This window comes from Castanea sativa, chromosome 2 (genome assembly GCF_040712315.1).
Source record: "Castanea sativa cultivar Marrone di Chiusa Pesio chromosome 2, ASM4071231v1".
Taxonomy (NCBI): Eukaryota; Viridiplantae; Streptophyta; class Magnoliopsida; order Fagales; family Fagaceae; genus Castanea; species Castanea sativa.
Window position 1 is genome coordinate 24,793,016 of NC_134014.1, and position 17,417 is coordinate 24,810,432.

Sequence of the window (17,417 nt, forward strand, 5' to 3'; positions counted from 1 at the left end):
AGAAAAGAAACGAAGGAAATAATAAATTATCAGGAAAAAAGGTGTAAAAGAAGGCATTGACTTCAAGTCAAATGAAAGTGACTAAGGTGGGAATGCAAGCTACCCTTTGTATCCTGCCTCCTTCCTTGCACCACAATATTCGATTCTGCCTATAGAACTACCACACAACAGTGCAATACTTGTTTTACTCGTATGGGCGTCTAACTCGTAGTTGGCTTGCATCACATGCTGCTGGATCCTGCTTACAATTATTCCAGTGTCCATGAGGAAAAAAATAGAAGACTGTTTTTCTTTTTGTTTTCAATGTCTATTACGTGCTAATTGCTTATCATTCTTGTGCAGTATGGCTGCTGCAAATGCTGGACAGATTGACTACACACAGCCTGGCCCTATTGACCAGTCGGTGTTGACGTTGCAGGCCAACCATCGGTCAGAAGCTATTTGGAATGGGCAGGTAAAGCACAACACTAAATATTTAACGAATGTACACACATTTGATTCATACAATGTACACGCACTTGCTGTCATATATTAATCCATGGTTTTGTTCTGTGCAGGATCCAGGGTCTCTTAAATGCCGTGTCCGTATTGAAGAGTTCTCCGATCGAGAGCCAATGGTGGACGACCGAGTCATTGACATCATTAAGGCACTCAGTTTGGAGGGACTCCTTAGGACCCCGGGTAGAGAGATTGACCACGGCCTGATAACGGCCTTAGTGGAGCGATGGCGGCAGGAGACTCACACCTTCCACATGCCACATGGTGAGGTCACCATCACATTGCAAGATGTGGAGGTTCTTCTCGGGCTTCCTATTGACGGCGAGGTCATTACAGGGAGCACGCAGAAAGAATGGGAGAATGTGTGTGAGGAATTTCTTGGTTTCCGACCTGTAAATAATCAGAGAAAGGAACTTCATGGCCAGAGGATTCTCATCCAACGACTTTTGGAAGCTGTTGCCAATCCATTGCCGCCTAATGCCACAGAGGATTAGTTGCATAAGTACGCACGATGCTACATCCTAGCGCTACTAGGGGACACAATCTTCATGGACAAATCCGGCGATAGGGTGCATCTGATGTGGGTGCAGTAGTTGGAAGACCTTCGCAATCCACGAAGGTATAGCTGGGGAAGTGCTTGCCTTGCATGGTTTTACCGAGAGTTATGCAGGGCAAGCGATAAGAAAGCTAATCAGATTGGTGGGTGTTTGCTGTTGGTCCAGTATTGGGCATGGGCTAGGTTCCCATATTTGTGCCCGACAGTTGAACATGGCCCGCCAGTGGATGCTTATGGTCCTCCAGTTCGTGGTCCACTGTCCCTGAAGTAAGTCTCTATCTCATAACTTCAATTTATTTATTTTCAAAGCTTCTACGAATTATTTAAGTCTATATTAAACAATTTGAAATAGAGGTTATACACTATAATTTTGTGTCAAATTTTCTAAATTATATCGGTTAATATGATTCCTTGTTCTGGATTGTAGGTGGTTGTGGGTCCCAAACAAGAAAAGCAGGCCCGCCCACATCTTCCTGGACAGGTATTGCGAGCAAATAGCTTCAATGTTGCCAGGCCAGGTATGAAAATGCCTTATTTAACATGTTTAGGAACAAGATATAGGTTTGGTGAACTTTGACACCTCCTCATTGTTGCCTAATGTGTTGCTTGTTTTTTGGCTATCGTAGGTGGTGTGGCAGCCGTATGAAGCTGAATTCGAGGACCTTCCGCCGTGGTGCGTTGCAGGGAGGGCCGTGTGGACGGCAACGGTGCCACTTGTATGTTTCCACCTAGTAGAGAAACATACATCGGATCATGTCGTTCGTCAATTCGGGATGATCCAAGAAATTCCCCGTAATGTTGACACCGATACAGTGCTTCATGCCATTGATTTGAGGGGGAAGGTTGGTGTTGATTGGATGCGGAAACATGCTGCGCATATTACAGAGTGGGGTAATCGCCTTTAACAGCATTGTGAAGCAGTGCTTGGTGATATGCCTCCACAACACGAGTACTTCGATTGGTACAAAAGGGTAACTCGGAGGTTCATCAATGTCCTCGGTGCTAGATTGATTATAATGGTAACTTTTCTATCTGTTGAATTTTTAATTAGCATTTTGTCTACTCTATGTGCTAGCTACATCCTTCGTATAAAAGATAATTTAAATTTAGTCAAAGGTAACACCTGGTCTCCCTATAACTTGCAATTATTACTAGCAGAACCAATTCAAAACCAATGTTTATTTTATTATCGATTGAATTACTAATATACCTGGTTTTTTCATGTCAGATTGAAGGATATGCCCGTTTGTTGAGGCGTCACCCAGTGGGCACCAAGGACCACAAGGACATTACTGATGTGCTAAATGCAGTGCAGGAGATTGGCCGTGTACAAGCTCCTATCCTTGAGGCCCCGAATGAGGAGGCAGCTACTCCTGCGGCAGCGCCTACTCAAAGCCCAAGCACAAGCAGACCTCTTGTCGGACGTGGGTCTCGTTCGTCTGTTACTACTCCGAGAGTTGTCCCTACCCCCAATCCCCACCTATTCACCCCAAATCCATCCCCTAGCCCCACCATCCCCTCACCCATCCCACATCCATCCCCTAGCCCCACCATCCCCTCACCCATCCCACATCCATCCTCTAGCCCCACCACCATCCCTTCACCCACTCCACATCCATGTCCTAGGTCTGACATCCGTCCACCCACCCCACGGTCATTTCCTGAGCTGTCACCCATTCCTTCCTTCGACCTGGGTCTTGATCTAACCCCTCCTGACATGCACCCACAGCCACCCTCCCACAGTACATCCATTGGCCCTTCTTCGGGCATTGACCCACCCCATGTTCACGTTGAGCAGGCTGTTGGGTTACCTGCAAAGGCAGGAGGTCGGCCGAAACGCTTAGCAAAGGCACCTCCTTGTGGGACAGGGGGGCACAAACATGGACACAATGTTGGGCCCGAGGCATCTGACGAAGGACATGCAAGACCTCCTCCTCATTATACGCGACGACGTAAAGTTCAAAAAAGGTAATTAGACAAAAGAGAGACACAGATTTCTATGTTAGATAGGCACATATTTCATATATTTGTCTTATGTTTATTATTGGTTGTGTTTCTGTGTTGTGTGTGTATGGCAGGGAATGACGTGTGGACGATGTGCAGCTAGTGTGAAAAGAATTCTAGAAAGTACAATTGATTTGTAAGCAACTTTGACACATGTATAACTTTTCCACAATTACTGTGGTTTTGTTTGACAAGCTCTTTTCCCTTGAGGCAAGATTCAAATGGATAGTTCTTGCTGCCTTCATTCAAGTTCTTTCACATTCATCATCCAATATAGTTGTTGCTGTTTTTGACATCTCATATAATGCCTTGATCAATCCTTGCTGCACTAGGATATCTTTGACAATACTTTGCCAAAAGTGAGTTTTCTAGTCAAACTCATCAACATTCATGGGATGGGCTATTGGTTAGGCTTTTGGTTAGGCTTTTTACACTTGGGAGAGTACAAAATTTAGTTATTGTCCTTTAATTTAAATCTTCTCTTCTGTCTCTTTTCAAAAAAAAAATATGCGGTTGGTTTGATTTGCTGAAAAATGGGTACCTTAGGAAAGTCATGCAGGGGCACACCAAGTAAATTACTCACCTAGACAGGAAAAGAGGTGTTTGTACAATTGGGCATGTGGGGATTGGAGAAGGCTATTGTACAGAATTTAAAGACATGTCTACTTGACTTTTCAGAAGGCTATTGTACTTTGATTTTCTTTGTGTTTAAATTATGAAAATCAAAATTTTTATAGATTCATGTTTGTTTTAAGCTTAGCTTTTTCTTCTTGGATTAAAATGTTCAAAATCGTCAAGGCTTGTTGATAAGGCTAAGCAAACATGAAAACCTTGGCTAATTATTCCAACTATTGTACAATTTACAGTTATACTAGGCTCACTTGAGTCCAACATGTTTTTGTGTGCGTGTGTGTATTATTTGATAGCTAGTCTTTCCTATGAGGCTTAATATGGTTTAATTGTATTGCAGGATATAACTTAGTTTGTTGACACTTAGAACCATTGGATTCATATCACTTAGAAGCATTGGATTCATAAGTAAATTTTTTTTTTTGAGTTCTCTAGCTGTTTCACCTCTAAGTGTGAAAGCAAACACCTACAAGGCTGTCTCTTCTTCCAAACAACTTACCACTATGTCCCCAAGTTTTCAGTTATGTAGTATATCTTCTTTGCTTGAGATAACCTATCCCTGAACCCCTGGCCCTCTCTCTTCCTCTCATTGGCTCTATTATCTAGTCACACATCTTTATTTGAGATCCTAATAGTTAATCCTCCATTTCTGAATTCTTTTATAGCTACTGGCAATCAAAAAACTGGACACTAAAGTTTCCGGGCAGCAGAGTGATGAGGATTTTTTTGAACTAGTTTCTAGTATCTCTAAACTTCGCCATGTTAATATTGTGGAGCTTGTGGGTTACTGTGCTGAGCATGGCCAGTGGCTACTTGTATATGAGTATTGCAGAAATGGGACACTTCATGATGCACTGTATGATGATGAGATTCAAAAGAATCTTTCTTGGAAAACACGCATCCAAGCGGCGCTCGAAGCTGCAAGAGCACTGGAGTAAGTTGAACAAATAATTCACAAATAACACAAGGAAAACTAATTTGAGATATGGACTTTGTTAGTTCCTTATATACAATGCTCATGTTGGGCTAGGAGCTCAGAAACAAGTTTTTTTTGTCATTTCTTCTATTTCTGACCAAGGAGATTACAACTTGTAGATTTCACATTTTTGTGAGGAAATCTTCTTTCATCCGTGTTTGGTCAATTAGAAACTGATTTTTCCTCTTATTTGTGGTATAGATATTTGCATGAGATCTGTCAACCACCCATTGTTCACCGAAATTTCAAGTCTGCCAATCTTCTCATAGATGACAAGCTTGAATTATGTGTCTCAGACTGTGGTTTGGCTCCTCTATTATCGTCTAGTTCAGCGAGTCAGGTAATTATGTGCGTATGATATTTAATTTCTGTTCATATAGAGTGGTACAAATTAAGCTAGTACTGACTGATGTTTGTAACTGTTATTGAAACCATGTGATTCCAACTTTATGCTTTATAGCTCTGTTAATTAGAAAATTGATGGAATGCTATTGAACAATTTTAGAAAAATTTCGGAAGTGTAAAACTTTGTGGCAAATATGCTGAAGAAATATGAAATTGCTAGATGTTGGATCTTTTGGGAGATGAAACTAGAGAAAAGAAATCATTTCCTTTGGGGTGGGGAGGGGGGAGGGGGGTGATTGGGGTTACCAATATCTGGGCTTTAGGACAGGAACAAGTTGATGTTCCTTGCCTTTGTATGTTTGGAGCTTCTTTAAAGATGTATAGCCAATTAATTTAAGGCTCCCAAGTGGTAGGAATTTCAATATAATGCTTATCTCAGTAGATCTTTGTTATTCGTTCACACCTACAAAAAAAAAATATAACAAGCAGAAAATAGAAAGGGACACAGATCTAACATGGTTCACCAAGAGTTCGTGTCATGCAGAGTGTGGCTGCTGAGAGTTGTTCTTCCTCTTTTCCTGTTTTTGCATGAGTTTTGAATCTGAACTATATTAGTTTTAGTGAAGAGGGGAGATAGCCTTCAACCAACTTGTCAAGAGTGTATCTATATCTTTTTAATATGTGAAAAAGAAAACTAATATTGATATCTTTTTTATGATATTATGTCCCACAATGAATGAATAAGTAGATATTGTCCTGATTCTGAGTAGTAGATGTGTCAATATTGTGAAAAATGTTAGAATATTGTAGAAGCTGACCAATTTGTTATTATTAGTTTTTGGTTTGTTAGCTGAAAAGTGCATGGATTTTGTGCAAAAACATATGAAACCTTTATTTGGTAATGCTTGACAGAAAATTAAGCTGGAATTGTGAATCTGTTACTTGTTATTATTATATAACGTGTAGTTGATGATGGTGTATTTATTGTCAGTTGTCTGGATGACTTCTCACTGCTTACGGTTATGGTGCCCCGGAATTTGATCAAACTGAAGTTATACTTACCAAAGTGATGTCTATAGCTTTGGAGTTGTAATGTTAGAACTTCTCACTGGACGGAAGTCATTTGACAGGTTAGCAGCCCAATAAGAGAATGCATGTGTTCTGCACTTATCTTTTACCATCTAAAACCAACCCAACAGAACTCGTCCATCAGTTATGTGAATTAATTGAGTTTCAGCTAAAACTTTCTTCTCAGTTCTCACTGAAAAAAGTGTCCAGGTCACGGCCTCGAGGGGAGCAATTTCTGGTTAGATGGGCAGTTCCTCAGCTACATGATATTGATGCATTAGCAAGGATGGTCGATCCCTCACTAAAAGGAGCATATCCTATGAAATCATTATCACGTTTTGCTGATATTATTTCCTCATGTGTACAGGTGAGGGCTATTTCTGTACAATTAGTATACCGGGGTGTTTCTGGATTTCTTAAAGTTCTGTATGAACTCTTTGCGGTGCTATCTGTACTTTCTCCTGGCCTCCGAATTTTCCATAATTGTTTTGGTCTAGGAGAAACAGATTTTTTTTCCTTGACAAGAGAAATGCAATTCCCTATAGGTGCACAAGTTAAATCTAGACATAGCAAAACGGGTCAGAATTTGTTGACCCGACCCCTATTTTTTAAACCCGAAGCAAAAACGGGTTGATAGGCTTATAAAGCACAATAGATCACATGTTCACAGACCTATTTATTAAAAAAAGAAGAAGCAATTCTGCCAATTCTCATTCGATTTGACTTGACACTTGACACAAGTACACTAACACTACTAACACAATAACACGTACACTACTTTATGAGTTATTGAGTTAAGACTTAAGACAAGACTTAAGTTTATTTGTTTTTCTGAGAATTTGATCAAACTAAAAAAAATGTGACAAAACAAAGCTGTTTGCTCGTGTAGTTGTAGTCTACAAACCATTAACCAGTTAACACACAACACACATAGACACTCACCATATAACATGTGCACTTAAGGAGGCTAATAACTTAACATGGTCCATGACATGTAGTTTTTTAATTGTATTTTTTTTTTCTTTCTTTTTTGGGAATGATATTATTAGTGGTGTAAACTTAAAATATATACTTTTTGGTGCTCCTTAAGATTTATCTCTTTTTGAAGTTGTAAATTAGGGCCTCAACTACCATTATCGCTGTTGGAGTGCAACTTCTGGCTAGCTACACTAAAGCGAATGATCAAGACAAGGCAGAATGTCAGAATAAATTAACGAAGGCATGGGGAATCCTTCTAAAATCTGTTTCCTAGATTGGAATTTTTTTACCTGTGTGGGTATCTTCTCAGAGGGATAATCTTTTCTTCAATGTACACAAGACTGGCTTCTATAGATTGTAGCTGCAGGAATTTGGTTCTTCACAATATATTGACTGGCTTTCAGTTAAAAGCTATTTTTGGAAGCTGTTAGTGGAGATAGTTTTCATGACATAATAGACTGTGGATGGTTATTTTTTTTATTAACACTTGTAGTGTTGAGAAATAGTGTTTTTTTTTTCTTCTTCTTGAATTTTAAAGGTCATAGATGGTATACTTACCCTTTTTGGCTATTCAAAATTCTTAGTGAGCTGCTTTAAGCCGTTTTCTGTTGTCACATTACTTAAATATTTTTTCTTTTTTTCTTTTGGCACTTAAACTGTACCAGCCTTGTGATTTTATCATGAATATGAACGCAAATATTTGAATACGTAGAGCATGATTTGTTGAGATGAGTGGCGTTTGAATGCTATTTTTATGTTTAGTACCTGTTTTTTAATGGTTACAATGTACCATCTAGCAAATAATGGTTACAATGTATGGTGGCTTGTAATGGAGAATTCCAGCGTGGTAAATTTGGCTATTCCAAGGCAATCTTGTCCTCATCATTCCTTCGAAGCCCCTTTCAACCATTCCATTCATGTTGGCTTCATGTTCTTGATCCTCTTCTCCAGTTTTCTTGAATTCTAAACTTTCAAATGATTTGTCAAGAGTTTTATGGCTCAATTGACACCTCCTGATATTTCTAACAGAGTTATACAAAATTCAAATCATCCTACTCTCAACTATCAAATTATCTAATAAATAAATAAATAAACTTTTGAAGGATTTGTATTTGAATTAGTCAATCTTACACGCCACATACACAAGCTGGAGCAAAGCATCCAATTTAGAAAATAATGATTTTCTTATTTTATAAATTATTAGCCATTAATGGAACATCTTGACATGGATGCCCTTAGGCACTGCCGTAGATAACCTAGAAATCATACTTGGAAAGGGTGGCCAATTAGCTAGAGCAACCTGTGCTGATTGCAAACAAAGGGGAAATCAAGCACATTAAAATATCTTATGGGGAAGGTCCCATTGATATCCAAATATAGTTAGGAAAAGTTGGTAATGTTGGGGTAAATCATAAGAAAATTTTGGGTAGAGCTGAGCTAGATCTTCTATAATTTCTACAAAATTGATGAGGGAGGTTAGCATAATATTCAAGGGAATTCTAATAAATATCTCATGTCCCACTTTTAGTGTTTCATACTTCCAACCATTTTATGCACAGTCAACTTTGATACTTTATGAGGAATAAAACAAGAAAAAGGAAGAAAAAAAAAAGATCGTGCATAAAATAAAATACTCGCTAACAAATTTTTATTTGGGAATTTCATACTTCGATATTTTGTAATTGTCATACTTCATTGTTATCTGGAGTCTCGGCAATAAAAGATTAAGTGTGAACAACCATATATTCTACAAATTCCATGTTTTTTTAAGGTGCATAAATTATATTTTTCCTATAATTCTTTTTTAAACAATTTTCAAGGTGTTGAGAAAACCTTTTTATTTTTGAACACTCTTTTGACATGCACCAGATTCCACATCACCTCTATTTCTTTACATAGAATTTCGCAGAATTTCGTTACATCACCTTTTTATAGTTCTGCGATTAAAAAAAAATAAAAAAATAAGTTACATAAATCGAGTATTAAACACTCGATTTACATTGTAAATCGAGTGTTAGAAACTCGAGTTATATTCAGTACTCGACCTCCCTACCAGCGAGTCCGCCAGGCAGAGAGTTCAAAAATATTTACGATTAAATGCCACTGGAAAAATTCCTAGTGGAAATCGAGTCTCTGACACTCGATTTCTATCTCAGTGGTATTTTCGTAAATAAGTCGTATACAAATAGAGTTTTTGTAACTCGATTTGCACTAGAAATCGAGTTTTACAGACTCGATTTCTACTGGGTTTTTTTTTTTTTTTTCTGTTAGTCTTCCCCTGCAGTAGTATACCAGAATTTTTTTTTCCTTCCCCCCTGCAACTGTAAACCAGATCCAGAACACATCACATGGGCAATGTATACAAACATTAATTGAAGAGTACATTGAATGCAAGAAATTTGATTAAAATAGCTACAGACCATACAGACCATACTGGGCATGGGCATGGGCATGTACTGGGCATACAGACCATACTGGGCATGTACTGGGCATGGGCAGTATAGTTTCCCTCTTAGCTACAAACCATACAAATTTAACCAGAGTACATCCGGCATACAATCTGATAACTAGCTATCGTTGCTTCAAACAAGGCCCCTGTGGTTGAACTTGCTGAAGTAAGTGCTACTAATGCCAAAGTAGTACGGTTGCTGGCATTATAGGCAAAAGCTGCACAACGCAACTAATGTAACGAGTACAATGGATAGCTACTACTTCAATTACAACAACATTCAGTAATAAACAAAATAACAACTAAGTCGATACAACCCATGTTACATAGTTGCCTAACACTTGTCCATACTGATACAACATGGTCGCGTAGCACTTGTCCATACCGAAGATAACTACAACTCCCACGTACAATGCCATTCCAAAATCGAGCCTTCGCTCGCCTGAAAAACATTAAAATGCAGTTGTTAGTTCCTAAATGTGAAGAACAAAAACCAAATAAGATTCTGAGCATATTATATCAAAACAACAAAGGCACTTGCCTAGTTTGTAGCACTACCGCTTGTCGAAGCCCCACGGGAACCGCTTGTCGAACCCCCAAGGGAATTGGGACATCTTCTGCGGTTATGCCCCTCTTCATGACACACTCCGCATCGCTGCCTCGGTTGAATCTCCCTCAAGTCCGAATCTGGGTTCCGGCTTCCCCGTTTTCGCCGTACCCCATCCATTTCATTTCTTATTCTTGACTTCACAGGGTGACCTTTGGCCCGCAATAGACTTGGGTCAGGCACCCACCGTGATCCGCGAACGTCCCTCCACAATGACTCTGACGTTGGCACCACAAATTGATGTGAATATGTGTGAATGACGTTCTCCAAACTGTAACATAGGTCAATATAACTGGTCGCATTGAGATGCAATTGTTGCAAAACTTTAATTGCATGTGAACAAGGGATCTTAATGTTTTGCCACTTTCCACAACCACATGTTCTAGCAAATACGCGCACTTCATGACTGTGGTTTCCCCCTCCACCTCTATGGTCGTTGTACGGGGTAACCACTTGATATACACCAGTTTCATGATTAAATTCCCGCACAGTGTGTCCTGAAGTTTTCTACAAATTTGTGTTATAGATCCCCATTGCATAATCACTCCACACCTTACCTTAAGAGCGATCAGAAGTAATTTGTTTATGTCGATCATGGAAATATGCAACAAGTTTGCACCAAGTGAACTCAACCATTGTAGCAAAGGGCAAACCGCGGGCACCTTTAAGTACCCCATTAAAGCACTCAGAGATATTGGTTGTCATTGCCCCGTAACGTCTTCCACCATCATGTGACTGGGTCCATTTCTCCACATCCTCACTCATTAGATATGTGTATGGCATATAGCGTTCAAGATGGGGATCATCAGGGTCTACCCTCCTCAGTGCATTAATCTCGACATCCTTAATAGTTTGCATTATGGACTTAAATTTAGCGTCATGAGTCGCATATCCAGCTTTCAAGGCCAATGCCTTTAGAGTCGGGTCATCAAAGTGTGTGTTGAAGTTGCTAGCAACATGTCGAAGGCAATATCGGTGATGTACCTGTAACTTTCCATCATCACCTAAAGGCCACTCTGCAATGGCGCATTTGATACCTTTATGTCGGTCAGAAATAATGCAAATGCCCTCGTTAGGTATCACATGCCCTATCGAATTCTTGAGACACTCTAAAAACCACCCCCAACTAGCCCCTGACTACTTGTCCACAACAACAAAGGCGAGAGGCAAAACCTTTTGGTTAGCATCCGTTGCCATTGCAATCATCAACACCCCTCGATATTTACCATACAAATGAGTCCCATCAATACTGATCACTGGCCTGCAATATCTAAATGCAGCAATGCATGGAGCGAATGCCCAAAATACATAGCGCAGTAACGTAGTACCATCTATGGGGCTAGGTATGGTCCAATAGCTGTACTGGGTACCCGAATCCTGATCCAAGTATGCCAACAACAACTTTCGCAACCTTTGGTAAGACTCCTCCCAATCTCCAAATATCTTAGCAATTGCCTTTTGTTTTGCATCCCATACCTTATAGTAAGAGAGCTTATGATTATACTTAGTATCTATGTGGCCCCGGAGCTCATCAATACGAGCAGTGTGATTTTATCGCAATTTCCCCACAATTTCTGATGCAACAAAATTATAATCCATCATTTTACTGTCTCTTTGCAGGCCAAAAGGTATACAACTGTGTGGACCCATATAAGACGTGACCATCCACAGACCATTTAATTTAGCCTTCATGAATGCCCCAACGTACCACTTGCAGTTGGTGTTAATGCACGCGGCGCACAATTTAGTTTTGGTCGACCTCCGGATTATAAAATTTCTATTATCCTTTGCTACGTATATTATCAATGCACGCTTCACCGCCTCTTTATTTGCAAAAGTCAACCCTTTATTAAAATGCATCCCATCTTCCCAAGTAGAAACAAATGGTATCTGAAGACGTGAAGGATCAACCATATTTTCCCAAGTATTTGCGGAGAATGACTCGGCAGGAGGTGTGTAGGCAGTGGTTGTATTTGTAACATGCTGGACACCAATATCATCGTCCGCATCACCTTCATCATGGCACTCCATATTTTCCTCTTCAAAATTGGAAGCAAGTTCATGGTCATCCACATCCTTCTCAAAGTCGCCTCGCTCAATCCTCTCTTCGTACTCATCCATATCATCGAGATTTTCATCATTATTCACAAAATGATCTTCGTCCTCCACCCCTAAATATGTCTCTTGAGGTTAAAGTGTTTCACTAGTATTGGCAGCATAATCTTGAGATGGGAATGTGTAACCTCCCATTGTAGTGCATCCATCGTCTAATTGCAAAGATGTAGTTGTTTGTTGCTGCAACTCCTCGACATCAACTTCTGCGAGCGGCTCGGAACTTACGTACAACTCAGCAGCATTTACTTGGGCCATTTTATGGATTCTATTAAACATGACCTTTACATGTTTATCTTCTTTGATCGCCATGTATTTGTAATTTATCCGCTCATGAAGGACTTCTTGTGGGTAACGATAAATAATATTTATGTCATAACAAGTAGGGCTCAAACTCAGTTCTTTCATTATTTTCATCTTCAAATCATTCAATGTCTTCAACTTACGACGTATCATCATGTAATAGCATTCGATACTCGGTCCTTGAAATGCGAATCCGTCAATCTGTTCAGGATTGAAAAGGGGACCACCGTAGTATACATTTATGTCAATATTCTTCAGAGATTGTGAACCTATTAGAGTCAAGGGTAATATGTTAGTGACATATTTTAACACAATTACAAAACATTTTTATGTACTCAAAGTAGGAAAATTACAACTTCTTACATCCAACACACCCCACATTTGCATATACTCACTCCACATCACATACAAACACACTCAATCATTATCATTTCATACTCAAACAAATAAAAAAAACTAAAGACAACACTTACCCTCACTACAAAATTTCAAATCATTCTAACAAAAAGATAATAACAAATATTAAACCAAACAACAACAAAAATAGCCATGATAAAAGCCTAACAATACAAATATATATCTTAAGTATTTTTTACTTCTTATAAAAAATAAAAAAAAAGCCTAGCATATATACACCAACTTGTTACATCATATGCATGTACAAACCCCACATTAACATATATACTCAATCATTACCATTTGTTTCTAAACAAAAAAAAAAAATTCATTAATCATACTCAAATTAAAAAAAAAAAAAACTAAATGCACAAATATTCAAATCATTCTATAAAAAATATAAAGAAAAATTACAAACCAAACAAAAAAACTAATGACACATACCCATAAAAAACCTAACATTACATATATGTAACTAACAACTTCCCATAAAAAAACCCTAACATTACATCTATGTAACTAACAACTATTCAAAAAAAAAAAAAAAACTAACAACTAGAGAGAGTGTATAAAAACCTTACTTGACATGAGAATGTGTAAATGGAGGGTGAGTTTGATTTGAAGTTTTCTATGAGAGTGAGAGAGAGAGAGTGAGAGAGGAAGAGAGAGCTGCTAGGTTTTTAGGTGGGGCAAACGGCAGAACCCAGAAAATAGGTATGGTATGATAAAAAGAAGCTGCCCTAACCACGTGGCAGAAAGGGGACCAACCATTGAAAATCGAGTCTCTGAGACTCGATTTTCCTTTTTAAAAACCGAGTCTATGAGACTCGATATCTACTTGGAGTTCCCGTTCATCCAACTGGCAGCATATAGTAGTATTTAATTCTTCGCATATAAATCGACTCTCTAAGAGTCGATTTCCAGGTGGCCGCCACATGAAAAAGAGCCACATAAGATCTGATCAACCCACGAAAATCGAGTATCTAAGAAACGATTTATAGGCTTAAAATCGACTCTATAAGAGTCGAGATGTTAGTATTACATATACTTCCAAACAAGTGCTTACTAATTATATTCTTCAACCGTTATGGCTAATGGGCCATTTTCTTCTCAGTTACCCGTCAGTTAGGTTAACATATAAAACCGAAAAGAAAAAAAAAATGCGGTTCTGGTTCTGGTTCCGCTTCTCTCGCATCTCATCTAATCTGATCTGAAGCAAGTTCTCCTCTCGCATCTTGACGTCTCTTCTCTCCAACTTTCATTGCTGATGTTCTTAGGTAAATCACTGAATTTATTTTTTGGCACCTTGTGTCTTTACAAGCTAAAGTCTCTAAATTTCTTTTAGCATTCATTTAGGGATTTTGATTCTTAACCCTTTTCCTCTATATAAGTTGAAGTTAGGGAAAAACCCTAGTGATCTGTTTGCATGCCATGGATTCTGTCTCTTCCATCAATTGTAAATCTGAATCACAAAATATTTATAGGATTGTCTAGGTTTATTTGTGCCTCTGTGGGTTTCATTTGATTTGTTTTTGATTTTTCTGTTGATTTTGTTTGATTTGTTTATGATTTTTTGGGGTTTCGTTTGATTTGTTTCTGATTTTTCTGCGAGTTTTGTTTGATTTGTTTCTGATCTTTTGTGGGTTTGTATCTACTGGTAAGGATCAGAACTGCGTTGGTTTAGTTCTGTTAAGAAATTGTTGATTTATAGTACAAGTGTTGACATAAATAAAAGATTTTAGAATGGAAAAAACATAGTGGAAAGTGGAAACTATACAAAGTTCAAAAATGGGGACAAATTATAACTCAAAAGACAGGAAAACAATGTCAAATTCTCATCCTTAAATAATGGAGGTGGGATGGGTGGTGAAACCATCCTCACTCTTCCATTGAATATAAAAAGAAGAAGAATACAGATAAAGATGTGGTATAGTTACTTCCAAAAGGGCACAATGCAGAAGGTTTAGGCTGATGCACAGGGATCTAAATCGCCCATGGAAGAAGCCACATTTCTAGGGAAAGAATTAAAACTTAATCATCTGTTAGCCCATTGCAGCTTGCCATTTAGTATCATATTTTTCTATTACTCTTATGGATGTTGGAGTAATTTAAAAACTGCAACTTGAGACCAAAATTCTTTAATTGTCAATATGCCAAAACTCATGTCTTTCAATCCTGAAATCCAGAAGAAACAAAATATAGAAGGATATGAGACAATTGTCTTTCTATCATTTTTATGTGAATTAGCAATAACTTTGGACTTATAAATGATAACCTAAATACATTGGGATTCCGACAACATCGTTGTCCTTTTAAGTGAAATATTATCCTAGCATTTTGCTTTAGAGACTGAATACTAGTGAAACAAAGGCAATTTGTTTAACAGAGATCAAAAGAGTTGTTTTTGTCCTAACTCAGAACTACTGAAATCCAAAACCAGCTATTAGGTGTACTGCCAAAGATCTTGCTAAAAAATCATTTCATTGAAATATGTCTAAATATTTCCTTCATATTTCTAGAAAAGAAACAGAGGATAAAGGGACTACATAGGCATCTAAAACAACAAAACAAGGACGCAACACAAAAACCACATCACATATAACTTTACAATAGTTTTCACCTTAATTTCTTAATATATATTTCAAAATTCAGATGGACTAACATATATATTCTCAAACATCTGTATCATACGAACTTTGATTTCCAGATCTAGTGAGTGCAAAAAATGAAAATTTTCAACCATATAATATGAAGAAGTCTGATAAATGGAAAGAACCTTCATGGGAAAAAAGAAAAAAATGAAGATTTTCTCTGATGCTCTAGTAATTAGTGGAGACCAATTTCAGATTTTGAAGGAACAAGGAAATGTCACCTTCTATTTGTACTGAACAATGCATCTTTTCTTGGTTTTGAAAAACCTCTTCAGGATAATATTGTTATGAGAAAGCATTGGTGTTCAGTTCTTCCTTGCCAAATTATTTCCCTATGCAACAATATTTTCTTCTAGGGGCACTGATTTCCTAGAAATAACAGATATCAAAAATAAGAAATTAGAATAAAACAAGGAACTTGGTTTCAATAATTGAGTTCAGGGACCAATAGTGTAGTTTCGTCTTCTTTATAACTATATGCTTTTTCCTTGACTGCTATCTATTATTATTATTATTATTTTTTGGTTACCATCAAGCATTCAACTTAGCACATAGAAAATTCCAATTTAATGAATTTATATGTTTTTTTTTTTTATAGATGTCAAACAAAGTCTGGATTATAACTTTATGCCTTTATGGTAAGTTAAGCAACCCTAAGAATTCAAGACTACATCAAAGATGAAAGGGAATTCATGTTATGTAAGTGTAAAACCACTTTCTATACAAAGCTCTTCTAATGTCTCAACTTTTGATATCCATCTTAACGGAATATTTGTGCAGGACAACTTTTGATATCCATTATGAAGCAGGTTCTTGTGGCTCCTTCCTTGCAGAATTCTTTTTTTAATATTGGTGCACTTATACAGGTATGCCGAATAAATTTATGTTTCTTTTTTTTTTATATTAGAAGAGAGAATTATATTAAGATTTGGTTCCATTGTTATGGAATAATTTCTAATTACATGTCTCATTATTTGTAGGAGGACTTGTTGGAACTTTTTTGATACAAGTTGGCAGCAGAGCTGGTGCTTTCAAAGGATAATAAACAACAACGTTTTAAATTATTTAAAGCACTAAAAAATAAAGCTATTGGATTTTTTTTTTTTTTTTTTTTTTTCAGTCTCTCAAATGACAACGCATTGTTTAAGTGTGTGTGAGTCTTTATCTATTAGCAAACAAGAGCATTGTACCTATCAAAAAAAAAATAATACACAACCTTCAATTTTGATTTTTGACATTTGTAGTTTGTACTAAAGATAAAAGTGTAGGTGCGATAACATCATAGTGAAAGAGGATGCCAAATCATGCTTTCATGCACTCAAGGGAGCTTCAGATTAAATGTTATGGTCAATCTCAACACTATGTAATGATGCAAGGGTTATCAATAGAAAATTGTATTGGTTTCGTATACTAGTTCCCAAAAAATTGTGTCAAATCTATAGCATTTTCTGTAAACATTTTCTATTCGAAGGGTATTTTGGTCATTTTTAAGATTTCAGGGATATTTCAATCATTTTTTAGGTTTCAGATCCATTTTAGTCATTTTTTAGGTTTCAAGGGTATTTTGATCATTTTTTAGGTTCTAAAAGTATTTCGATAATTTTAGAGGATTTGGGGGGTATTTTGGTCATTTTATAGGTTTTGAGGGTATTTCGGTAATTTTTTAGGTTTCCAGTGCATTAAGGTAATTTTTTAGGTACTAAGAGTATTTCAGTCACTTTATAGGTTACAATGTCATTTTAATCATTTTTAGGTTTCATTGTTTTTTTGTTCTAAGGGTATTTCGGTCAATTTTTAGGTTTTAGGGTCGTTTTGGTTATTTACAAGATTCTATGGGTATTTTG

At 37.4% G+C, this 17,417-nt stretch overlaps 3 protein-coding genes, 1 long non-coding RNA gene and 1 pseudogene across 5 annotated transcripts; all 5 read left to right on the forward strand.

The window, feature by feature from the left end:
• The first annotated feature begins 343 nt into the window (after nucleotides 1–343).
• LOC142625108 (serine/threonine-protein phosphatase 7 long form homolog) lies at nucleotides 344–992 on the forward strand. The gene is made up of 2 exons (XM_075798810.1): nucleotides 344–454; nucleotides 558–992. Exons 1-2 carry the CDS (start codon nucleotides 344–346, stop codon nucleotides 990–992), a joined length of 546 nt encoding a protein of 181 aa, XP_075654925.1.
• A 54-nt stretch (nucleotides 993–1,046) lies between these two features.
• Nucleotides 1,047–1,959, forward strand: LOC142625109 (serine/threonine-protein phosphatase 7 long form homolog). Its single transcript, XM_075798811.1, has 4 exons — nucleotides 1,047–1,078; nucleotides 1,169–1,321; nucleotides 1,482–1,572; nucleotides 1,681–1,959. The coding sequence occupies exons 1-4, from the start codon at nucleotides 1,047–1,049 to the stop codon at nucleotides 1,957–1,959; spliced, it is 555 nt and encodes a 184-aa protein (XP_075654926.1).
• Nucleotides 1,960–1,986: 27 nt separating this feature from the next.
• On the forward strand, nucleotides 1,987–3,026 carry LOC142624424 (uncharacterized). The gene is made up of 2 exons (XM_075797988.1): nucleotides 1,987–2,073; nucleotides 2,283–3,026. Exons 1-2 carry the CDS (start codon nucleotides 1,987–1,989, stop codon nucleotides 3,024–3,026), a joined length of 831 nt encoding a protein of 276 aa, XP_075654103.1.
• A 185-nt stretch (nucleotides 3,027–3,211) lies between these two features.
• Nucleotides 3,212–7,241, forward strand: LOC142625110 (protein STRUBBELIG-RECEPTOR FAMILY 3-like; annotated as a pseudogene).
• Nucleotides 7,242–14,100: 6,859 nt separating this feature from the next.
• On the forward strand, nucleotides 14,101–16,605 carry LOC142624148 (uncharacterized). Of its 2 annotated transcripts, none has more exons than XR_012842292.1 (4): nucleotides 14,101–14,199; nucleotides 16,172–16,272; nucleotides 16,354–16,439; nucleotides 16,554–16,605. It is a non-coding gene; the product is annotated as an uncharacterized LOC142624148 (long non-coding RNA). The 2 variants fall into 2 exon arrangements; XR_012842293.1 differs by having other exon boundaries at nucleotides 16,383–16,439.
• The last annotated feature ends 812 nt before the right edge of the window (nucleotides 16,606–17,417 follow it).